Here is a 26,427-nt window from a genome sequence, read left to right as displayed (position 1 = left end):
TGTGTGGACCCCTGACCTCGATTGGACAAGTGGAAAATTACAACAACTTATATTTGGCGCTGTGCACACAAAACCACATTTAGAAATTTGCACTTATTTTCTCCATTTAAGTTTAGATATAAATGTCTCACCTGCAATACATTGTCAGCCATTTGTTTTCCCCGGCTTATTACTTTCGTCACACCCAATAAATCCAAGCACAAAGTTTGGACCATCGAATCACAGGAAAAGGGGATTTTTTTTGTCATCAAATGGCCGTATTCATGTGTGCATGCGTGCATGTGTGCGTGTGTGCGCGTACGTGTTACTGTGATAAATGCGCTCTTTCCTGCTCTCCCAGGTTCTACTTGAGCAGGACTGTGCTGAGCTGTTTGAAGTCCCTGCTGGCTAACCCCAGAGAGATGAGCTTTATCTCTCACAGATAACTTGTGGGGAGAAAAAAAATAAATAGGACTTGAGGACCTGCTTACTGTGTGTGTGTGCGGGAGAGACAGAGAGTGAGTTGGCAGCATGGAACCCTTTGAACAGAGACCAACTCACAGGAAGGGCAGCTAGGTCACTTCCTTTCAGACTGGAGCCTGGGGAGAGAATGCGTGGTGGCAACGATGACTGTATGTGAAGGGCTGCACTCGGTAAGTGGAAGGACAACAGGAAACGTGAAATGCTCTGCACGCCGCGGCATTCACTACGTGATCATTTACCAACGAAAAAAACAAAACGGTAATAGGCTACGCATCTCATTTTGGTGAAACAGATGTGCTCAACAATGTGCAAAACTCTTTCTCTTCACGACAGGTACTGTGAGCTCAGCTTACATTAATATAAATATATTTTTTAATATATATTCAAATTCTTTTGAATTTGTATATTGCACAGTGAAGTCTTTCATATCTCTTATGGCAAAGTAATTAGTCCCCCCGCCCCCCACCTCTGCATGCAGTATCATAGGGCATGTGTCAAACTTGGAAAGATTCCCAAAAAATCCCTCACTAAACTTCCCATGGAAAGTTTTTGGAAGGCTTCCAGAAATCCACTGAATTTTACGCTCCTTTGCAATCCTAACTGTGCATGACAGAGTTAATCATCATTAAAAATTACATACAATTAAGGCAACCCCCTGCCCCCGTTCCCCCCCAAGAAGTACCGCTGGAAGAAAGCACGAAGGTGTCAATATAGATCTTTGTTTTATAATAAATTGAACAGAGGCTTACATTTATTTCTTATATTTGATGGTGGCTTTTGTTTTTTTTTGGTATCCATAAGCAAACTTTTCTGCTCCTTTCTTCACTGTCTAGCCCTGCTGCCCATCTTTTTCGTTCACGTCTGTCCATTTCATTTGCTCCTCTGCGCCCCCACCCCTGTCCCTCATTCTCTCCTGAGATATGTCCTTCTTTAAAGCGTGTGTGCATTTGTGTGTGTGTGTGTGTGTGTGTGTGTGTGTGTGTGTCTATGTTCTGTTTACATTAGCTGTGGCTGAGTGGCCAAAGCTAGCGCTGTAACAGGCTGTCAGTGTGATTTATGAGCACATCACACACTGTCTGAGCCTGCCAGTCACACACACACACACACACACACACACGCACACGCACGAAATGGACAGTCACCGACAGACACACACATGCACACATCTCTTGCGATGCTCAGAGTCACTTCATTAAGCTGACTCCTGACCGGTCCCAAATGTGCGCACACAAAAAAAAAAAAAAAGAAAACACTGACACTTTCATCGTCTTGGAATGCACCACTTCCATGCACAGAAAGGATTGTAGAAAATGGGGGGAAAGGTCAAGAAGTCATCGGCACTTGAGCGCAAAACTCTCTGCGGTGATGATTAAAGGTTTTACCCTCCTCCTGCTCGCACTTCTCTGACTCCTACTGTCGTCTTGTTAGCCTTTAAAAAGATTTCACGTTTCCACGTATGCCGCGATCCGAAAATTACTTACAACATTACTTATGTATTGAGCTAGTTGTTACTTGCAACAACTAGCTCAATACATATAACCTGAATGGGGCTCTGCTGGAAGCCATATGCCCCCCCCCCACCCCCCTCAAGTGTATGCGTTTGTGCAGTGACCCACCACACATCAACCGTCTACGTGTAGCTGTATGACCAACGATTGCACTTGTCTAGTTGTTACAGGACAACAAAAAAACCTGAAAACTGGGGCAGAGGCGAGGAGGAGGGGGGAGAATGGAAGAGCAATTCGGACCCCTCTCAAACATGGCAGGCGACCACAACTGCTTTGCTTTGGTCACGCTCGACGTGGTGAGCTGCTGTTGGCGAGGGGGTTTTTACTGGCGAGGTGAGGTGAACTGGTTCGGGCCCTCTGGGAAAAGAGACGGAATGTAGGGAGAGCCGCCTTGTGGTTTTGACAGAACGTCTCAGGTTAATTTGTGCCTTATTGCTGCTTGTTCTTAGTTGCTTGTTAGATTAAATTGAACGGGTTCAGAGACAGCGTGATGAACATGTGGTTTGCATGCTACTTCACAGTTCTGATTTTCAGGGTTTGAATCAGAGCTCTCCTTCCTGCGTGTAATTTGCGTGTTCTCAAAATGCTTGTTTCTTCTGACATTTCTGAGTCCAAAAACACCTGCAAAGGTCAATACAGTGTTCCCTCGCTACTTCATGGTTAGGTTATTGCGGCTTCACTCTATCGCAGGGTTTTCATTTGTGACTTCATCTCTTGCTATTTTGTGGGTTTTCTTGTTATTATTCTTCATTCAAAGTCGGTATAACTTTTGTTGAGGGGACTTTTGTTTTACAAATAAATAAATAAATAAATTATGCCGTGAATGTAATAGCAAGTTGCCCCCAAAATATGATCCGAGTGTGCTATTTCACTCAGCCCATTCAGAAACTCACAATGTTGTTCAAATGTGCCATTTGGTTCGCGAGTGTCCCCCAAAAAACTGAGAACTGGAGCCCAGTGTATCAGGTAGTACAAGAAACAGCTGACGCACGAGCTGCTCATTATGGGTTATGTTCAGAAATTAATGTGAGCAGAATGTGCTCTGCCTCCCGCCGCACACAAAGACAATCAAATGTCTGCTTGATTACTTCGTTGAAGTTTTTCTTTTTAGTTTAAAATGGCTTACCTTAACTAGAATGCTATGTCGCATTGTAAACCGAGGTACAATCCTAGTGCGTCAATGCACCTTAAATTTATTAAGTGTAACAAGTGTTTAGAAGGGTGTAAACTGCGTGAGGGAAGGGGGGGGGCGGCTTAATAGAGGCATTAATCTCCCCATAATCCACATAAATTTTTGCTATCGTACAACATTTTTACATAATTTAGTGGACATGTACAATTTTAATTTAAGTGTAAAAATCCACCCCTGTAAAAATTAAACCAGGGAACAGTAAAATGTGCTCTCTACTTGTCTGGGGAAATGAAGAAATGCTTGGAAGAGATCATGTATTTTAAAAGACGTTAACCACAGCTAGAAATATTAAAACCATAACTTCAATGAACTATGATGACACAGAGGGAAGATTACGGCTTGGTTGGTGAATACTTTCCAATGTGCATTCTGTTACTCTTCTGGTATGATCATTACGGTCTTATTGCCAAGTAGCTTATTAGACCGAGCAGCTAGAACAAGCATGAATGCATCGCGTTCCCAGTTTTGAAAAAGCTACATCTTTTATGACGATCCTGATCATATTTTTCCTTTTTGCAGCCACTGGTGCTCTTCTGGTATATGATAAATGGAATAGTATGACAAAAAGAGAGAGAGAAAAAAAAGGTCTGAGGAGCATATGAGGTATGTGGCAGGAGTTCAGTCGAAGCATTTTGGCTTCAATGTATCATTTTCCTCTCAAAAATGTTTGGCACATTCTCATCAGTATTAAACCTGCAAAAATAGACAAACAGCACAGAAGGACAATCAATCCGACACAGGTTACAAACATTTGGTCCCACGGAGACGAATCCTTTTTGATTGGGCTGTGACATGATCCTTCGGAAGTGATTTGCAGCTGTGCTTAAAAGCAGCCCGTTTGTATTTTCTCGACATCTACGCAGGAAAATAAAGAGGGAGGAAAAGCAGGAGAGGCCTCCGGCGCTTGGCGGGGTTAATTGACAATTAAAAGAGAGGAAGACCCCTCCTACACAGAGATTTCACCTCGGGCCCACAGTTGAAGACATGTAAATGAGGGCTTTGGCAAGGTAGCGACTGGCTTGGCACCGCACTCCTACACTGCTTCGACATGGCAGGCTTGTGGAGAAAATGACAGTGTGCGCTCGCTAATGCTTGTCTTGAGATGAGCTGACCGCAAACCACAAAGGAAGACGGGGAAAGATGAAGAAGACGGCCAACATATGTAACCTACTGCACAGTCAATACATTGGACACTTGATGGATCTTTTTTTTCCTTCTGCAAGCTCTCTTGTCAGCCTTTTTTTTGCATTTAAGGGCACTTGTATATTTCAAAGTGTGCTTGAACTGACTGAGGGTGCACGTTATGTTCACCTCTTTTGCTGCTTGCTTTCCGGCCTGTTGCTGCTGCTGCTGCTGCTGCTGCTGCTGTTGTTGCTGCTGCTGCTGTTGTTGCTGAGTCAGAAGCTGCAGGTGCAACTGCTCCTGCTGTTTCTTGTAGTACTCCTGTAGCTGCAGGGAGGTGAGGAAGGAAACATGAGCGAATCAAAACTCGGCGTCAGGAGAATCATCGGCATGCTGATTGTTGCCAACATTAATTATTGTGGCAGCGCGCGGTCCATTGACAAACCGCATACGAGGAGCCATGGTAGCCAATCGAAGAATACGATGAAGCGACAATGAAATGGCGCGTGCTGACTTGTTGCAAGGCAATTATGTGTGTCAAAGCCATGGCAAGCAATTAAACGCTGCATCCGAGGATCAGGCTGCAACAGAAAATGCGCCTGCACACACGTCGCAAAATGATATGCGGGTGGCAGATGTCTCTCTTTTTTTTTTTACATACATCCAGAGGGTCTACAACACCGAGAAGGACCACATCCCTCGGAGGGAATTACACACAGATAGTCATTATCTACACCACTTATTCATGAGATCACCGCAGGGGGCTATAGTCGATCCCAGCTGACACCGCTGAGAGCCACAAGTAGGACTTGCGCCACACGATGACATAAGCGCTGCGCTTCAAGTTCCTATACTTCCATTCGACTGTTGTGTCGCCATCGGAGAAATAGGGAGTGTCGCTGCGGCTATTCGCTGAGCTAATGAAATTGAAAGTGCATTCTTTGGATGGGGAAACGATTTGGACAATTGCTTCATACTGTATGTGTGACTGAGGCGCAGAATGTTATAGGACACAGCACACATCCACAAGACGCACATTTCGTACTTGCAACAAGAGTGTCACAGCCAGAACGACAAAATTTAAAAAAAAGATTGCACCCACACATAATTAGAAAAATATGATGTCATAATGTCGACCACACTGTGCAATATATTAGCTTTTGTTTTCCGGTTCACCTGAAGTTTTTACACTGCGCTATATTACTGCAACCTGCAATACTTGAATAGTCAAATAGCCTCTTTGCTTATTATATTCTGTACATATTTGTCTTTTGCACTACCTGGACCGTGACTACTTTGAAGACACGGTCCTTTTATCTTCTTTTCCATTGTTCTGAAATTGTTCTCATGTACATTACCAAGCCCTCCTTCAGTACCGGTATTTAACCTTACATCACGTTAAATGACACTTCTTGAATTTAACCCTTTCAGACAGCGAATCATGTTATCGGGTTACAGGGTGCATGAAAGGGTTAATGCAAAAAAAAAAAAAAAACCTTTAAGTGGGACATTTACTTGTGCCTGCGGTCCCTGTTTCACCAACAACGCAACCGCGAGCAATGGGCCCGTGACCGAAGCACCCATAAATCCATACCTGTACATCCCTACAAAAGTCACCAGAAAGGAAAATCGATTTATTATGCAGCCCACTGCAAACATCCGGACGACCGAGTGGGACATGAACTCACACCAGCTGCACAAAAGTCAGCTCTGTGAACCACCACGGGCCCCTCAGCTGGGATCATTCTTTCGTTTAAAAAACACACACATTACAAACACCCAAAGCATTGTCTCTCCTGACTGACCACAGCCTGTCCGTGCATTTGTGTTGGTAATCAGTCATTTCGGCAGGCCGCTCCATTAAGATTACAATCTCGCAACGCAGGCAGGGAAACTCTGACCACAGTGTGTGCTGAAGTGCGCATGTGTGCCTGGGAGGTTATCCTCTTGAGATGAACCCCCCCTGGGCGTGTGCACCTCCGCAGTTTGTCTTTGTTTCATGGCGCATCAAATGTTCAAAGAGGCTTCTCAGAAGCGAATGGCTTCACGGAGCCACAGTTGCTGCGGTCTCTCATCCGGCGGACCCGCGATCGGGCCGGCTAGACACCAGTGAACATCCTAACTGAGCAGCGTAATGCTCCTTCTCCCTTTGTGCCATACGCCATTTTACATTTCCAGCTTCAATCTTATCCCGGCCCATAGCTTGAATTTGGCATAATTTACTTTGCATTTCAACAATGACGCACTTTCTTATCTTTAATTTGTTTTAATGGAAGACGCAGTACTTTTCTTTGCCTTCTTTCTTCCCCATCTACCTTTTATTGTTCCTTAGGCGGGGTTAATATCTCTTTTCTGCCTCACTAGTCCTGATCCCCCCTCCTCGTCACACATGCAAATGCGGAGGCAAGCGCGCACGCACACTCGTCTGCAGAGTGGTGAGTTGAGGGAATAATTAAGTGATAATTAAGGTCTTTTAATGATTTGATTCAGTGGCTCTATGCATTAAAGAGTATGGAAGTGAGGCACTCACCTCTTCAGCCTATTACCATGACCTTGCCGGAGTGAACAAACCAGTTCAGTATATGGGAAAGGAAAAGCGGCCGTAGCATAAGTAAAGGTTAAAGGAAATTGAAAGGTTAACTTACACACACATACACACAAATATTATGTGGTAGTGGACCGTAAACCTTACCTGCACTTTTTTTTTTACAATGCTGTATTGCCACGGGGTGAAGAAATTTAATGCTCTGCTCAGTGATATGTCAGCTGATTGTCTCATTCTGTGTGTGTCTGTGTCGGCCCGTGCAAAAGTGCTGGCTTGCAGATTGAGACTTGAAGCAAGTCTGTGCCGTGGTTAATTAACTGGGAGAATGATGTTAAACTCAGTGGTTTTATTAGTCGGACTTCTGTGTCGTAGAGGAGGCGAGGAGGTTCTTAGCCACCCTTTCGTTCACAAAGCATGTGATTTGTAGATGTCCTTTATGATAGATGTTGCGATAGCTTTGAGTTCTTATTCATTGGCGACCCTCGTGAGGATAAGCGGATTAGACAATGGAGGGACGGATGGCCGAAAATGATGCAGATGAAACACACTACTGTGAATGACTCGATTAGGTTTTGAAAAAAAAAGTTGAGGAAAATCTAACTTAAGTCACACAAAAACCTAACATCATAAATGATGTCAGCAAAATGCAGCGGTCATCATGATCATGTGCTTTTAAGTATTTGGATTTTTTATTTTTTTTTGTGATGCATTGTGCTTCTGTACAAACAACTCTGAATCTTTACTTCAGGTGTCTTTCACATGTCAGCAAGAGTGTGTGTCTGTGTCTGAATAATGGCAGCTCTTTTGTAGATGAGCAGTGTTTATTTGTTTGTTGGCTGTTAGCATGGCAACCAAATATCTGAACCCTTCCTAAAACCCTGTGAATCGTTCATGTATGTGTGTGCTTTCAGGCGGGGCCATGCTTATAACAACAAACAAGCACAGTAGTAATAACATTAAAGGGAGGAACTTAAAAAAAAATGTGTGCGTGAGTCACAATTTTGCCTTTGTTTACCTTCATGATCTCACAACATCAAATGAGATACAGACACACCTAGTCTGTGTCATCGCACAATGAAACTTCAGACACATCTAAACATGTTAGTGTCGGAGTGAGTCCAACCACACACAACACCATCTGTGTGTGTGTGTGTGTGTGTGTGTGTGTGTGTGTGTGTGTGTGTGTGTGAGATGGTGTGCTCAGGTGCGCGTGTGTTTCACCTGCTGAAGCATGAGCGCCTGCTGTTGCTGCAACAGGGCCTGGAGCTGAGGGGGTGACAGGATCTGTTGCATCTGCTGGGGAGTGATCATCTGGGGGCTCATCATAGCCATGGATACAGGGACCTGCATAAAGCAGAGGCAACACAAATACATTCAAAAATGTACTGGCAAAAGTAGGAAAACACCATGAAAGCTTGAGAGTTGTATGAGAACAGTGTCCTCCTTAATCCTTGTTTAATTTCCCTCTCGGGATGAATAAAGGCTCTGTCCATCTGTCTGCCTGCCTAGCTAGCTAGCTAGCCAGCTAGCTATGCCCAAAATGTACTTAAAGTTTTAACTAACGTAGTCCGATTACCTGTAATGAATCTTTTAATGTCAATGTTAAAAATAGCACACACACACACACACACACAGACACACACACACACACACAACCCGCCCCCCCCCCGAAACCATTTGTTTCACAACTTTAGACAAAACAATTTAGACTTTGTTGCTAGGCCCCAACTGCCCCAAAATGCTAATGAAAACAATGGCCTCTGCTAGTCAGCGAGTGAGCCAAAAACAAGATTATAAAGGACCCTGAAACACGTTTATCTATACGGAGTAATCTGACAGGTGAATCAGCACTTCGGATTAAATATAAAATAAATATTTGCAAATGAGAAAGATAAAATAATTGGTTAGCTATAGATCAACATCACACAAAGAACAATAAAGACATCACTTCATATCTATTTTGTTGGACCATTCCTCCACTGCGCTGGCATTGTTGAAAATAATTGAGACAATTTATGGGACAGCAGCAGATACACAAGCCCTGATAGGCAATCTTTATCTAAAAAATAATAAATACATCTTAAACATCTTATCTCCCTCCATAAACACATGATTATGGTTGCCTGCGATTTACTTCCCGCATATTCAAGCCTGGCTAAGGAGAGACATCCAACATCTCAGTTGTCACCGGGAGATGTTTATCTCATCAGAGCATGCGGCAGGCAAGCAAAGGCACAGCAAAGAGAGAAGTTGTTCGCCGAGATAGGCAGAGAAGCTAATCTGATTCCAAACAACACAACCCAAAGCATACTTATCACACAATTCAGACAGTGAGACATAAGGGCTGGTCACAGATGCTAAATTAATGTGTTTGAAAACAGATTTACATATTAAATTAAAAGACAACTGAATGAGGAAACAATTAAGGGAAATAAAGACCAAGCAGATAACAGATATTTAATGAGACGGGCAGTGAGGGTGCGACTGCCAGAGTGGATATAGTGTCGCTCCTAACAGGCTGAGGGATGAGTCGCGCTTCCTTCACTGCCTACACGTCAATAAACTATACTGTCTTCGCAATACAAATAATCCTGCCTGTTCAGCAGTGATGGCACTTTAATGGAGAAATACAAGCATGACTTATCACCTCACAAACTGGCCATTTATCTACATCCACTCCGCGTAGAACAATTTGTCACCATCACGGTCAAACTGCTCATCACCCACGTGAATGCTATGGGAAGTTACGAGGGGGAAGTGTGAAGAGCTGCTTTTTAGAGAATAATCCGAAAATTATGGGCTCCCACAAAGTGAGATGTGGCATTAGAGTTACAGTAAAGGAGAGATATTCTGCGTGTGTGCTTTTTTTTTTTTTTTTAACATTTAACCCTTCCAGCAGTTAATGTCTTTTAACATTTGCATGGGAGATTAGACTGTTAAAGTATTGTCTGTACAATTAGCAAAGATGGCAGCAGTTTGACCCTGGAAGAGATTATTTATACTGCCATTGTCTATTTTCTAAATTAATTTAGAAATTTTTCTTTGCACTACCTGTTCACCCTGTTTCATTTTAGAAGTCATGAAGACATGGTCAAGTTCCCTAATGCCTGCTTATTTGAAATCTGCCATGATTTTGTTGCCATTACGGATGATTGTGGAAATTGTTCATTTTGCTAATTCGTAGTCTCGGCTGAGCTTCGTCTGGGAGACGAAAGATTTGCTTCCGTTTATCACACATGTTTTCAGACCGCATGCTCAGCGTCGTGTCTGCGGAAGTACAGTACAATAATGGACAATTCGATCAGTAGCGTTGCTAGGTAACAGGGGGAATCCCGCGCTGTACCTTTTGTTTATAAACAAAGTCGCCATGGCAGTTAGTTTCCCACGATTCGTTGTAACAAAAGCCTTTTCACAATTTTTTGGGGAAGATCTGGTCGTTATGATGAAGTTTACATTATAAAGATGGTCGTTGTAAGCAAAATCGGCAAAAGGGGAAATTAATTCCGTGAAATCGGGACTTTGAAATGCTCTGCGACATGCCGCACTGAACTCAACTTGGCGTAAGCATGAATAAGGTGTGTTACAAAATATGTGATTGAGCTCAGGGACAGGCGGCATTAATGAGGGGGGCGGGGCCGTGGCGGTTGGTAAAGGAAAAGGGGCAAGAGGGGATGTGGGGAGGGGGGGGGGATGAGCAAGGTGGGAGCGATGTTGCCCACCACTTGGCATCATGCCAGCGTGCCCCCCTCCTCCGGGCCTTGTCATTCAAGGCTGCCAAATGAAAAGCTGTAATTAATTGCTCTTGTGCATCCCATTCTTCCATGTTGACAACTCCTACGTTCTATTTTATACACACCACCATTGGCGTTTGCAAGTCAGAGGCATAATAATTATTGGAGTTATAGCACCTTTCCACATGTCGGCTAATGCCCCCCATGGACTCAAGTGCCGAGATATGGAACTTATGTGTGAGGATGTACGGGAGGCTGAATGCATGCGTGTGACAAGCTGAATGCAGAGTAGTTAAGGTTTGATGCCATTAATTGCCCCTATAATCTAATATCACAAAGCGTGGTTATTATGGGGGCAGGCGATGCCACCGCCATATGACACCGCCAGGCGGTAAGCGACGACACAAAACAAAAGCCCTGCCATTAACGATTTGACGGGCCGGGACAAAAGCGCCTCACAATGCAGAATTATATTTTCATTCGGCTTTGTCTCTCCCAGTGAATGATTTCTCGCCTTTCATTGGGGTGTTGAATAGGGGGAGGCTGAAAAGCTCGGCGATTTGAAGTCAGCCATTTATTAAATGCATTTCATTTTTTTCCCCCCTTCTGTTGCCCCCTTTTTTTCTTGTTGCATGTTAATTTAAAAGAGGGAGATGTGTGTGTAGATTAGTGCCAGAAAGGTGGGGCTGGGTGGCAGAGGGAGAAAATGAGGACGTCACTGTGTGAAAAATTAAGAAATCCCTAATAAAGTGTGGCCAACGGGGACTCGGTGAAGAAAGTGTCACCTCACCATTTTTATCCTGATGTTTTATGATATTTGAGAGACAAGGTTTTTGTCCCAAATTTCAATCATGTGACTGCTCAACCAGACCATATTCATCACCAACATTGAGATACAATAATATTACATCCTAACCCAATGCATTACTCCTTTCATTAACATGCAGGAATCAGTCATCCACGTGCACAGGAGCACACTGCCGAGGGCCGACTGGTGGCTGACAGAGGTCAACCCCTGCCATGGAGTGCGGGAGCGGGAGGGGTGGGGGGGGGGGGGGGTTATGGGCGGGTGGTGAGGGGGGCAGGGAGCGATGGAAACGAGATGCGAGAGACAGCCCTGTCGTTTACAGAGAGTGGAGGAGTAATTAGAGGGGTTGTTTGAAGAGGGAGTTTAACTGATTAACAAAGGAAGAGAGGGAGCGTCTGAAAGATGGGAAATAGAAGGAGGAGAAAGGCAGGGAGTCCCCAGAGGAGAGAGGAGAAAGGGGGGATGTAACTTGCATTTCAATGAGGGATCCATCCCTCTCTCCTCTTTTCCCTTGATGACTTTCCATTCAAAGAAGAATGAGGGAAAGCTCCACCTCACATCTCGGATGAAACCTCAGAAGATGGTGAGAAGGACTATCTGATATTAAACCAGTGCCTTGGAGAGGGACCAGGCTCCATGTTTATATATCCAGACACACTGCTTAAATGACTGCATTATCTCCGAGGCAGGGCTGAACTTTGGCTACCATCTTCACCTTTCATCGTGGTCTCTTGTATCAACAAAAGGCCGACGCTCAACTCTGTCAAAATTGGTCCATACCAGTTGAATCCAACACTACATTTATTTCATGAAAGGATTCACTTTCCAGCAATCCATCCATTTGCCAAAACAAACATGGAGAGAACATGCAAACTCAAAACAGAATGCAGAGCCGAGATCCAAAACCTGTGTGGCTGGGGTGCTAAGCTAATTTATAACTCTAACGTAGCAGAAAAGGTTTAGGAAAGGCCCTTTTATGTTTCCGCAAAGCAAGGTGTAGAAAGACACGGCTCGATTAGTTTGGTGTGAACAACTTGAATGTTTCTCTTGACAAATGGATGAAAAAAAATTGGAGACACACTTTAAGGATCTCATTTTCGTGCCCAGCGCAAAAAGTGAAGTGGAACTGCGTGCATGGCTGAAGCTTTCTTACTTTTAGCATTTTTGTAGATGGGGTATCTGCGCCGTCGTGGGAGTGAACAGATTCCCGACCAATTGAGACGGCTCCTCTCGTTCCGTTTAAATTCAGCGCAGGTAAGGCGCGCGGCCTACATGACGGAAGCATGACGGATTGACTGGCTGACTGAAGTGCGCTCAATCCACCAGAATACCCAGCACTGCGGAGCACGGTCTGCCAAATTCCCAAAAACAGAACACTAGATTTGCCGCGGCATGAAAATGAAGAGCGCGTGCGCCCGTCCGCGGAAACAGAGCCCTAAATGATGAGTGGAAAGAGTGGAAGCCGTTACAACTGCAAAGAGAAGGAATAAGAACAAGATAAAGACGATGAATATCGGATACACAATCTGAGTCAAGCCCAAACTGGCACGCATGTGTCTGTGTGCATGCGGAGTTGAGAGAAAAGAAGAGCTGCCATCATCAGCATCTAAACGGGCTCTCAGTCTAAATGATGTGCACCTTGCCTCTGGGTCTACGGGGACGCACAGTAGAGAGGGATAATTGAAAAAAATGACAAGGGAGGAGGAAGAGAGAGGCTGACACCCCCCCCCCCCCCCCACTTCCCCCTCGCTTGCTCCCCTGGTAGGAGCAAAAAGCAGTGCTGTTTATCCCTGTCACTGAACATTACCACCTCTCCCCTCTCCCTGTCACACACAAACATTGATGTGCCTGTGCACACAACATGGAAACTTGAGCTTTTTTTTTTTTTTTTAGATTGGTGCATAATCTTCCTCTGCCACTGAAGGGACACTCAAAAGGGGCTCCTCCATTCCAAATCAAGTCTGTTCTGCGCCGTGTTTCTTCTTGAACTCGGACTTATTTTTACAAAAGGTATCCTTCCCCAGGTAAACAACCCGTCTCTTCCTCTTGCCAAGTAATAAGAGGAGGGCGTGGAGGGCTGGCAGGCTTTTCAAAAGTAAGTGGGCTCTACGAGAGAGGACTGAAGTAGAAAGGCGATGGAGACGAAAAAAAAAAAAGTGAAGGAGTCCCCACTGTGTAGAGTGTTTGGAGCTCTGGGTCAGACCACTACTGGAATTAAAATGGCTTCCATTGTGTGCGGTGAGTACTCCTCCTCATTAATCCACAGTGGGGTTCGGGGGGCGCACTTTCCTTGGTGATGAGGAAAGGAAAGGTGAGCGGAGTCGGGGGATGTTCTGCTCATCTCGCCTCCTTTCCCTCAGATGGACACGAACAACTCATACGGACGTCTCATGTTGGCGCTTCAGCGATACTTCTCTTGAATTGGCATATTGCTCCGAGGTTGGCGGTTACGTGTAACAAGATGACATGTGAGTTATGACTGCGTTTTCACATCGTCATCGTAAAACACTGCATGCTGCATCTGTCTGTATGAAGAGACACACACGGGTGTGAAAGGGTCTCCATCGGCGGGCCTCTGAGAGCACTGAAGAACTCGGCGGATGGCGGATGAGTGGATCACATGGGTGAGCGGATGGAGGGGGCGGCGGGTGTGCAGAAGAGCAACGCTGGACGACAGTTTGCTGGGAACTCGGACTCGGGGCTCCATTGACGTATTAGTGAGCTGGGGGGGGGGGGGGGGGGCACTGTTCACTGTGGCCATGCGCATGTAGACACACACTCACGTCAAATATTCTCCTTGACAGGGCACAGACAAAATGAAAATAAAAGAAACTTCAGAGAACAGTGACAGACCATCAAGTTCAAGTGGAAAATCTACCCGGTCCCTCCTCCCTCTACTGTCCATCTAACGCACCAGTGCCTCCGAATAAAAATGACAACACACTTCCAGAAACACACACGCAAACACACACTGGGGCCACTTCATTGGGAAGTGTGAGCAGTGGCTCTTATTGACCATATTTCATTATTGATTTCACTCATGTTTCAAATCACAAAATAAAGAGTTTCACACTCCAGCGGTCACAAGCAGAACCTTCTGTCCGTGCCGTGCCGGCCAGAAACAAGGCCGATCCCAACCTCTTCCCATACACCCTTCACAAACTGTCAGGACCCCGTGCACCCCCAGCTTTGTTCTGTCCCCGCCTGTCTGACGCAGACGCTCACGCGCACACCGACACACACACACTTGCAATTCCCCCACACATCAAATGAGAGAAACTGTCGACTAAACACTTTCAGTGAGTGGACAAAAGGAGTGCTTTGGGAAAAACACTTTAAAAGGAAATAATGGGGAAGGGAAAGAAGGGCTGCTTGAGTCCCGCTCTGAGGGGCAAAGCACTCATCTTTTCACATACTTTTGTTGGTTACTAAAAAGACTTTTAAACAATGCGTGCTTGAGTTTCTCACACATGTGCAGCGGTTGAAACCAGGAACAGCACGGATGATCTGAGACGGCAAGATGCATCAGAACAAGGTTTCACGCCGAAGTACAACTTCAGCTTTGGCGTGACATGACTCTCCCTGCAACCTGCTGTGCTGGTGCCAGGCCTCTTCAAAGCGCAACTCATTAACATTTCTCTAATGAGTCTTTTCACATTTTTCCTAATTAATCACGCTCCTCAATAATACATGAAAACAGGACACCTCACGATTCAATTACACACGTATGGGCCTCCGCCAAGCACGTGCGGTAATCTGTATGTGGGCATATGCCAAGTGGCGACGTGTTAAGTGTGCCAGGCGAACAGTTCCAAGTATATATGTGCCACCCGCCACATGAGCGTGTGCCAAGCGTGGCCATTGTGCGTGCGTGGCAGGCGCGCATCCCGCTGGCTAATGCGGCAATTGCTACTGTGTCAGCCAATTGGGCTCGCGCCCGCTCATGCCGCCGGCGATTAAGATAACCGTGACGCCGAAGTGCAACGTCAACGACATGATAAGTTTCAGAGCATCGGAATGTTTTCAGGTGTCTACGATCGTGCTTTACTCTCACGGTATGGAGGCAACATCGTCTTTTATATTTACGCAAGGTTTGCGTACCATAACATAAATTTGGCATGAAAACTTGTCATTTGAACAGAACTCAACATGGTGCTCCGACACACCAAAACGAGCCGGGTCGACGTGATTTAGGAATCGCATCACCATACATTGCACTGAATGACGATACAAATGCATCTAGTTCCATTATTGATTTAATTTATTTTATCACCTTCAAACATGAAATCACACTATTGTACTTGTATTGCACTTCCACTGGACGCCATCAATTGTTCCAGCAATTGCCTGTCGAGAGACGTAAGCTATTGTCAAGTTTCTCCCGGATGTGACACGAGACAGTGACACACGCGCACGCACCGAGTGGACCGATAATATCTCACACAAGCAGTCAAACACAAAGACCATCTCGGAACAACCAATCATAGAGTAGATACAATCTTTCGGAGTTTCTTTCACTTGCCGTCCAGACCCTCCCTTCCATTACAAATGAAGAAAAAGACGAGAAATGTGATGGTGAATGGGCGGGGGGGGGGGGGGGGGGCTGGGTTAGTATTCGAGTTGTTGTCAGCATAAACCATGACTTCAGAGAAGTCAAGACACAAGAAGAAGTCTTCCCCCTCTCTCCGTCCCTCAGAGACAAGGGAGGTGTGTGTGGAGGGGCAGGGGGGGGGGGGATCTAATTATCAGGCTCCTAAAGATCTAATTATTGTCTGACACTCATTTGCATGTGAGAGAGCACCCCGGGAGCAACCTGAGGATGGCCATTTTGTGCCTGGCGTGGACCACTCTGCCATTCTGCCACTCGCCACCTTAAAATATGGCCTGCTATCTTTCCATTTACAGGGATCTCTTCCTTACTTACGCTTACTTGTGTTGCGCAAGTCAATACCTCGTGGCATCGAGAGAAGAAAAAAAAAAAGGGTTTTAGTATTTAGCCAACAAGTACGTTTGAACATATTAGCAAATATAACTTACTAGCCAATCAAAAATGGGCATTTCAGTGGTCAATTTTTTTTTTAATTTGGACCAACAAATTGTACAGATTATTTAGACTGAGTGTGCCATTGTTTATGTTTGCTTTTCTTCAGTTCTTGTGATGTCATTACTTTAACCTCATATCAGATTGCTCAGATGTCATACAAAAGCCTCTCTAAGGATTCCCGCAGGCTTCTCGAATGAATGGCCATTTCTAGTTTTTAATCTGTTGCACACGACAGACAAGGAAACCGAGTCATGTCAACTTGTGCGGCCAAAAAAAAAAACAACTTTAAAAATATGGGTGCGGATCTCCCTGTCTTTATAATGAGGGTTTGCCTGTTTACAAGAACTAGTAGACGGCTTTTAAACCACAAATTACAACCTTGGAAGTCCAGTTTGCTCCGGCGTTTAATAAACAGTACCTTTTTTTTTTTTAATGTACCTTGTTTTTGCTCACTGAGGATACACACACACACGCACACACACATACAACCCTGCCAACACACATCCTAGAGTGCATTGGCAGGATGTGTGTGACCATTTGAGCTGACAGCTGAGACAACAGAGATGTAGCTCGGGTGCCCTGGATAGTGCGGGGAGGCTAACAGGCCAGGCACCAACAAACAAGACAAACAAGACAGAGATGGAGAGAAGGGAGGAGGGAGGGGCTTTTGGGATGTGTGTGTGTGTGTGTGTGTGTGTGTGTGTGTGTGTGTGTGTGTGTGTGTGTGTGTGTGTGTGTGTGTGTGAGTGTGTGTGAGTGTGTGCGTGTGCGTGCGTCTATGTCCGTGTGTGTTTTAGGAGAAAAAGCGAGGGAAGGAAGTGGAAGGTAACACCCCGCATCAGAATGTGCACATGAGGCAGGTCAAGTCAACGTGTGTTCCGTCCATGTTTTTCATCCAAAGCTGTCATTCCAGGTTAATGATATCACTTTTCTGTCTGAACAACAGAAAATAATCCATTTGGAATCACGTTGTATCAATGTTTTCCTTCCCGTCGCCTTCGGGGTTTAATATAGGGAAAAATGTTGACATTTTCTCCAGCCACAAACTAAACGGAGCAGCGGTGCAGATTGAAACCATGTGTCACTTCTGAAAGGGCTGCGATGGGGAAGACGCGACGACACGCTGGTTATTTTGTGTCGATTTACACGATTGGGTCGGCGTAGGTCTGGAATTCAGAGACAAAAGCACGATGACGATGAAAACAGTAGGCGCTTGTGTCTTAACACTCACATTGTTTAATTTGGGTCTCTCAATCTTGATTTTAAAGTAGATGAAGTTTAAATGACTGCTGTTCAGCTTTTGATTCAAGTGTATGCCTCATTTTTATTCTTTTTTTTTTAATTCCGGGTCTTATATTTAGTGGCTTTTTTGGCACTGTGCAAAAAGATTTTGCCTTCACTCAATATAATTGATGAAAACTTTTGCTGGAGAAGTAAATTGTAGTTTGCGTGGGTTGCTTTTAACAATAACAAATTCATCCATAAGCCAATGTTTTATGATCGTGTTGTTTTTCATTGATTATGATGATTTTTATTGATGTTATTTTCCCAGTTTTACCTGCCGTCTCTTTACTTCAGACCCGAATGTGACCTACGGCTACAAATCAAACTGTCCCAATGTGACAAAGGTGATAAAAAGGAGGAAGCTCAAGTAATAAGGAAGGAAAGATCTGTTCCTATATCACATTGTGGAGTTGACATGGACACAGACCTCTGCACATCTGCGGGTTAGTGAGTGTGTTGAAGTATGTTCTGACCTGCACGGGGCTCTGTTTGACCTCGTTGCTGCCGGGGGAGTTGAGTCCAGAGGCCTGCTGGAGGAGGAACTGTCTGGCTGCCTGAAGAGCCTGCAAGAGTTAAAGCGGACATGATGTGAACGTGAACACATGGAGACGCCGGGGTTAAACGGTACTTGACAGTGGCGCATCGAAGGATGAATGATCAAGGGGCATGTCGTTTGGAATTGAACGATAAATATGGCTACCAAGTCAAACAGAATCTAATTTGGCTTTTGGACCGTCTACGAGCGCTCGCAAGTCAACCTGCGTATGGGACTTCAGCGTTCGTCGTAGGAGCTGCATTCTGCAAGATTCAAATGATGTTTGCTTTAAAAAAAAAAAAAAAAAGTATTGTAAAAGGAGGAGCAGCCGCAACAGGGGGTTGCTAAGAGGAGACGGCAAGAAGAAAATCGAACGAGAACTAAGCAGACTGACATTCAAAGTAGACGCCATGCATTAGTTATCACCAAAGTTACGAGAGAGTGTTTTATTGTCAAGTCATTACTTCTACTTGAGTGACTCAACATCCGGCACTGAAGTTATAAACTGTTGGATTGTTTCTGTCCTATTCTACTTCCATTAACCTTTACTGATGCAATAAAATAGAACTTCGTTTGCACTTGCGTGGCAGTTTACTTAAAGGTGAACATTTTACCCGCGGCTATAAAATGGCAACGGGACCCAATATATCCTCAATATTTTCTGTGGCAATTCATGTTTCAGAATAGGATAGAAGAAAGGCTGTGTAAAAATATTGCACTCACAAAATGACCCGATGTGTTCATGTAAACTCAGCCACACACCTCAACGTGCTTTTCAACTTCTGGAGAGAAGAAAAAATGCGGCCACTCCCTTCTATGGCATACTTGACTCAAACTGTCTCTTGACGTGATTTATCTCCTCTGAAACTCATTACAAATGTCCCATTTTCAATATTTTGGTCCCGCATCGCTCTCTCTCTTGCGCCCTTCACTGCCTCCCTCCTCCTCTTCGTGCGTCTCGCTCCTTCCACCGTTCCAAATGGGTTGCCCACATCCTCTGAGGCAGAAGTGTGTCAGGGGATCGTCATGTGTGTCACTTAACGGTGTTTATATGTGTCAGAGTGATGTAAGGCGACCCTGATGCACATCGAAGAGCCACGCGCCTCCCCCCCCGCTAGTCCTCCTCGCCCACTTCTCTGCCCTCCAGTGCTGTCCAGTCAAACACGGAACACAAACAAACTCCCAGGAACTTTCCTTCACCGATCGCTCCCATTCGTCCACGTATTCACGCCGTTAAAAAAAAAAAAGCGTTGCCCTTTGTCGTGTTTCGAACTCCATACCGACGTGGCCGTCGTCAAGACAAATCCGTTCCAGAGGCAAAGGTCTTTTTGCAGGAATGTCTGAACTGTGCCGAAAACAAAACAAGAAAACACCCATTTCAAAACACGAGAGCGCACACACTGACACACACGCGCGCAAACGCAACCTCGTGATGGAGGCTTCGAGAGGGGAGACAGCAGGATGCACATTTGCTTCCTCTGACTCAAAGGGGAAAGGTTCCTTCGTAAATATTGATTTATGAGCGTCTGTGTGCGCGTGCGCGGACGGCACATATTAACGGCCGCCGCTCAGGATGTTCTTCAACTTCGATAACTTGCGCAAGCGCTCGGAGCCAGAAATGAGATCTAATGCACACGTTTGACGACGAGAGGGAGGAGAAGAGTGTTGTTGTGAAAGAGTGCGGCGCAGAGTCGCTGTATAATGTCACACATTTAATGAATTGTCAAATTAGACGCTCTGGCACATTAAGTAACGTCTAATTGCAAAAACAGAGCGGGGAGATTAGAGGGAGGCCGAAAGAGACAGAAATGCTCTGTGCAGTCGCCCTGATGAAAACCATCTGGATGGAGCGCACTTGCGACTTTTGCTGAGACCGCAATTAAAACACACATACACAGATGTGGCGGTGGACGCGTCTGTAAACATACACACACACATGAATTTTAACACTTGAACAAAAATCTGGGGAACCCCCCTCCCATTTACTGGTTTGACCTCAGCATTAAAACAAGCACAGACACACACAACCGCCCAGTTTGTTGGCATGTGGTGTGAATTAGGCCTTGAACACCACGTCTGCCCGAGAGCGAGGGTGCGCTTTTGTCTCTGGTGTGAGTGTGTGTTGGCAGGAGTTGGGAAGCCAATGTCTGGCAACAATAAAGGACAATTCCACCCAAATTACCACCCTGATTACCACTATATTAAAGAACCATTTATGGCTTTCATAAACGCTAGAACAGAGCAGAGGTGATGCCTGTCTCCTCTCCTACGCCTCTATTCATAGATGTGCCTTTTGGAAAGCCTGTGACAAATACACATGCGGCGGGGGGTGAGTTACTTTACTGTATATAGTCAAACAGTATTAGGGTGTAGTGGATTCATGCATCAGTTTGTGGAAATGCACCACAACTGAATTATACGATTGATTCATTCCGTTATAATACAATAAAAATCAAATGAAATACAGTGTGACTCAGTTGACTTGTACATCAAATCAGTTTTCCCAGTTCAAACGATTCGGCGTGCTATTGTTCTGTTTTCAAGAGAGAAAGGGGAGCAGTGTTATATAAAAACAAAAGTGAATGTCAACAAATATACTTACTTTTAGAATGTCTAATCGTGGTATGACTGCAGTACAGTAATCCCTCGTTTATCGCGGTTAATGGGGACCAAAACCACCCGCGATAAACGAAAATCCGCAAAGTAGCAACCAATTAACATATACAGGTAATTTTTTTTTTTTTAAAGTCCGCAAAAAGTCCGGGAGAAGCTGCAAAACAGTCACATAGAGCAACATATACAGTACTTGTACTCCATGTATATGGAAAAAAAAATATGAATATGTTTGATAAATCCGCGATATACCGAATCCGCGATAAACAAACCGTGAAATAGTGAGGGATCACTGTATTCCTATATCGGATGTGTGCCTACTAGGGGTGTGGCCTAGTGACTGACCAGGTGTGAGAGTTGGATTGCGAGTGAGCGTCTTTGCACGAGTTGGCTGTCTACAGCAACTACTCCTTGCGAGTGATCTCATTTCGTGCGCGTTTGAGTATTTGCCCCGTTCAATATGTGGCTCTCCTTGCCCACACGCGAGGGCATTAAAGTACCTCAATTTCTCCATTTCACTTCACTCGAGCAGTCACATATCCCAAGCTTATTCGTAACTCAACGTCTGACTCACAAGACAAAAACATAATAATAATAATCTAGTGAGGATTAAGCGGTTCGGAAAATGGATGGATGGATGGATGGATAATAATTATTATTATAATGATTAGGAAACAGTTATTCAATGTTTTGTCAAAGGTAAACTTCCACTGCACGTTCTTATCGATCGCAGTGGTTATTTCTGTAGTTATTTGACATCATTATTGAGAAGGTTAGGTATTGCACAACTCACGTTTCCACACAAAATGGGAAATGAGCATAAAATTGAGTGTGAGGGAGGGAGCGTACATCTCCCAGATTCCGCAGTTGTGGAGGTGTGAGAGTAAACAAGTCGGCTGGAGATATATCGTGAATATGGCTCCACTTTTAGTGTTGGCAAACAGTACAATGACGCACTGCTTGGTGACTTATTAAGAGGCGCTGGATGGGCTGATTGCATACACACAAATGTCGCTTACATGCAAGGTCATTTTCACCTTTAGACCATTTTAGTACAGGGCACTTTTTATATGTTTTTTGTACCCTTATACATCATGTCAATTATGGTATCACTTCAAAAAGACATTGTTTTCCCCTTCCAACACAGAGCAGGTTTGAAATACTTTAGGAATTTTCACTGCAGTTACTTTTTATTTAGGTGAGGGTTTTTTTTCAATGAAATTACTTATGTTAGTTTTCACAGCAGATTCGTTAGTCGTTATTTGGCTTATTTTTTTAATGCTCCATTTTAGTTATGTTTTTATTAGTATTAGTTAAAAAAAATATGAATTGTGTGTAAGATTTAAAAAAAAACATCACAGTAAGTATTGCATTGTAAAAACAAATATATTAAAATATATATTTTAAATATTTTGAGAACAACCATCCACTACAACAATTGCAGTACATAATATTGCTTCCAAAGTTCGCGGCACCACAACCCTAACATCTTAAATAAAGCTAGGATGGTCTCACTTTGCAAAGTTACAACCCGGTTGTACTATCAACCTAAAAAACGAGATCACTTGTACTGTAGCATCGCGTTTCCGGCTGAATGAAGTGACCAAAACAAGAAAGCCATTCCAAACACACAAGCCAGAAGCACGGCTGTCACCGAGGAGTAACCTCACCTGGTGGCGCTTTTTAATTGTCTGCCGCTAGACGACGTCGCTTCTCGGCGACACACAGTGAAAGGACCACAACTCCCAGTCGACTGTTGGACCTTTCTTGCAATCGATACATTTGAAATGAACCCCAAAGGCTCATGTATTCAATTAACTGATTGATTATGATGGGGATGGCGTCTTTTTACACATGTTTGAAAGTTGAAAATATTAAAAATCTGACATGCCCACGCAGAAAATGCAAACTCCACACAGGAAGACCAGAGCCCGGACTCAACCCCTAGACATCTTCACGGTGAGGCGGACGTGCTAACCGATCATCCACCTAATGACAACATGCCTTGGAAAGCTGATTTATTTTTGTGGATCCCATTTCAAAGTTGTTGTTTTTTTAATTGTGGTGGCTGTCTCGTCACCATCCTACCAACTGTCGTGTTAAAGTTACTGGAACGGTGTTCGCCACTGTCCTGAACACGTGCGCGGGCGACGCGCACGCACTCCTTTCAACGTAGTCAAGAAGCTCTCCTCATTGTTGGCCCTCCTCACTCATTCCTCATCTCTCATGTTCACCCTCTCTTTTTCTCTCTGTGACCTGGGTGAGCTGGAGCATTGTAACACACATGCACACACACAGCCAAGTCCTCCTAAACGACCCCCCCCACCCCGCCCCTCCCACACACACACCCCACCCCCAAACCCAACTCTCTGTTCCCCCTGTGGCATTCCTGGGGGCGCACTGCACCTTTAAAGAAAATATGAGAGAGGCCTAAGAGGGAGGCCCAACAACAGAGTCTTTGTGCTGCCGAGGAGAACACACACACACACACACACATACGCACACACACACACAAACACACACACACACACACACACACACACACACACACACATCAATGGTGTCAGACAGGTTTTATGAGAGTGAGAGAGGTAGGAGGAGGAGGAGGAGGAGGAAGGGGAAGGAGGGGTGACGAGGTCAGCGCTCAGCTTGGAGACCCGAGAGCACACAGTGCGAGTGTGTGTGTGTGCGTGTGTGTGTGTGTGTTCTTCTGACTTGTCATCGCTCCCCTCTGTAAATCATCGCCTCTGACACAGGCTTTAATAACAGTGCATTTTTTAATTCTGCAGGGTCACCCACATGGCGATGGTGAGGACCAGTCTCGTCCCGTAACAAGGTTCGGAAAAACGGCTGACAACTAAGTTTCTTTTTAACGAGGGAGCGAAGGGCGGGAGGGGGCGACAAAGAAAATCCATTTGGAGAAAAGCAGGGACATTTTCATTTAGCTGCGCACGTGTGCGCGTGTCAACTAAATGATGATGTTTGAATGGGTGACTACCAGGGTTATAATAGTTTAGCATTTTTCATTATACTTTGTTGTTATTTTGCTTTGGCTCTTTTTAAATTCTGTTAGTTTTAATTAGTTCTCAGAGGACGTTTGTTCGTTTTTATTTTTTCAGAAAATGCTTTGGTTTCGTTGAGTTTTTGTTCGTTTCAGTGTTAGTTTGATTCGGGTTATTTGTCGCAACATTAAAATAGAAGTTCACAAAGTATTTCGTGATTAAGTCAAGTAAGCTACAATTCTCAAACAGCCTTCCTTCTGGAGCTACGGAAATACAGCAATACAGAAATAAACAATTTAAAATGAAAAAAAAAGCGGCTGTGTATCATATTAATTGACGAAGACGACAATGAAGGCCATTTTCGTGACAATTATATTTCGTTAGTTTTATGAACATAAGAAGTAGTTTCAGTTCGGTCCACCCCCCCCCCCCCCGCCAATTATTTACTTTTATTTCAATTTGTGCGGCGCAGAACTTGAGATTGCACCTTGAAACCAATGACAATTCTGTGAACATTTTGGACATCGCACACAAGAAAAATGCTCGGATGAGCTCCTTTTCGCTCAATTGGACTGTGTGTGTGTGTGTGTGTGTGTGTGTGTGTCTGGTTCAGGTTGCTAAAGCAAACAGGTTTGTGTGTGTGTGTGTGTGATGAATCTGGTCTCTAATCCATCCAGTGTGTTTGGGTGAGACAGGGAGAGAGAAGCAAAGTAATCTAAACAGAGTGAAGTCTAGAATAGGGAGGGAAAAGACAGGTGGGTACCATATGTTGGAGTAATCCATCAGCACTGACTGAGGTCCATTGTTGATGGCCAAAACGAAACAAACGTGGCCCCCTCTCACCTCCCCAATACTCCAACCATCGACTCCTCACCCCTCCCTCCCTCTTTGGTAAACAGTCCCCGGGGCGAGCGCAGCGTTGCTGTCATTGGGGGAGAAGGAGGAGGGCAGGGAGGAGGCAGGTGGGATCACATTTCTTCACATTGACCAAGAAGAAGTTAGGGGGGGGACAAGGAGTGAGAGGCCCATTGTGTCCTGACTGTGCTAAACTGAGCACGTGAACGAAACACATTGCAAGTACAGTACGTCTGAAGGTGATACACTTGTATCCACATAGATCTACTCCTCCCCCGGGGGGGGGGGGGGGGGGGGGGTGCAGGCAAACAGGGATGGATGTTGTGGGTGAAGACGCAGAGAAAAGCCCGTCACACCCAGCTGCTTCTCAACAGGCCTGCATGCTTTCTGATTTTGGATTCGGTGGGAGAAATGGCTTCACAGGGGAGGGACTTATTTTCTCCTCGATCTTTTCTTTAGTTTTGTCACTTTTTTCGGTGGTTGTTATTGAAAGTTGAAAACCAAGCTGGAGCCGAGTCAAAGCATCACTTCCTCCTGGGTCACCCCCGTGATCCCTACTAGCCTCCGTCCATTGGGCATCATCGCTGGTGCACCTCCAAAACAAATCCGGTCTTATTCTGACTGACAGACTATGACTATCAATGCCCTCCTATATTTCACACTCTTTCGGCCCGATTTTCATCGACAGGCGCAAATGCGCTCCACGGCAATTTTTTCCTGCCAGCGCAAGTCTTGTATATCGTGTTTTCAGAATTGAGCAGGCCGTGCTGTGAGTTTCGGCAGACCGGGGATTTTCTATTACATGCCCCCGGTGCGTCGTACAATTTGACAGGAAGTAGACGGTACCTTAGACCACGTGAGACCAGGTCTAAATTGTGATGCGGGCGGTTAGGTTGTCACACACCGATGCATGACTGCGTTGTGATATTTTATTTATGTTAAATAAGTACCTTGATTTAAAAAAAAAAAGGTTGACCTAACACATATAACTTGCCAGCTATTCCTGCCATTTTCAAGTAGCATGCCTTTCTTGTATCATAAACCGCTCTGACAGGAAGACAAAATGTTTCAAACAACTCTTGTAGTGAAACTCACTTGACTGTGCAGGACTATCAAATTTCTTAAAACACCTATCAGAGATTTAGATCATGATATACCTTTTCTTATTTTCTAAAATCAAACAGATTTCACTCTTGTATGAAGCTTGACAACTCAGATTTAAAAAATCATTATCATGACGCTTCAGCAGAAACAACTCAACGGCGTACTGTATGGTTCATTGCCCTTCGGAGATTTTATTACAGTGCAGTTGATATATTTTGGGAGGTGGGCAACACCATTGGAAAAAAAAACCCCCAAAAACATTTGCTAAACAGCTGGCATCATCAGTTAATATAATACTTGATTCGGTATGCCGAGTGTCAAAATGAATCTGTCAACAACCAAGTCAGTGAAACTAAAGAGTTGAATTTTGTATTATTATTGTTGCGAGGGTGCAGACTCCTCAGGAAACTGGGAGTGGATCACCGTTTCCTGGATGTAAACATATAGGAGTTGGGTGCAGATGGAGTCAAATCCTGCTAAAGCCCCCCAATTTTACAGTGAGTTACAAACAGACGACGCTGTGCCAAGTCTTTGCCCTGTTCGTCTGAGTCGTCCTTTACACAGGGCTTCTCTTTCTCTGGAATTAATTATCTCCCTCGCCAGGCCTCGCAACCATTTGTTT

General features: G+C 44.7%; 1 protein-coding gene across 2 annotated transcripts in view; it reads right to left on the bottom strand.

The window, feature by feature from the left end:
- The window catches only part of foxp4 (forkhead box P4), a 91,394-nt gene that overhangs the window by 23,167 nt on the left and 41,800 nt on the right, over positions 1-26,427 (bottom strand). For both annotated transcript variants that reach the window (XM_086117720.1, XM_086117722.1), the window contains exons 3-5: positions 18,170-18,259; positions 8,051-8,173; positions 4,474-4,611 (exon numbers count right to left, since the gene is read on the bottom strand). In XM_086117720.1, coding sequence (XP_085973846.1) covers positions 4,474-4,611; positions 8,051-8,173; positions 18,170-18,259 — 351 coding nt within the window. The remainder of the gene's footprint in view (positions 1-4,473; positions 4,612-8,050; positions 8,174-18,169; positions 18,260-26,427) is intronic.

Source organism: Hippocampus guttulatus, chromosome 8, assembly GCF_054856545.1.
Source record: "Hippocampus guttulatus isolate MCC_2025c chromosome 8, RoL_Hgut_1.0, whole genome shotgun sequence".
Lineage (NCBI taxonomy): Eukaryota > Metazoa > Chordata > Actinopteri > Syngnathiformes > Syngnathidae > Hippocampus > Hippocampus guttulatus.
This window is presented reverse-complemented; position numbering and strand designations above follow the sequence as displayed.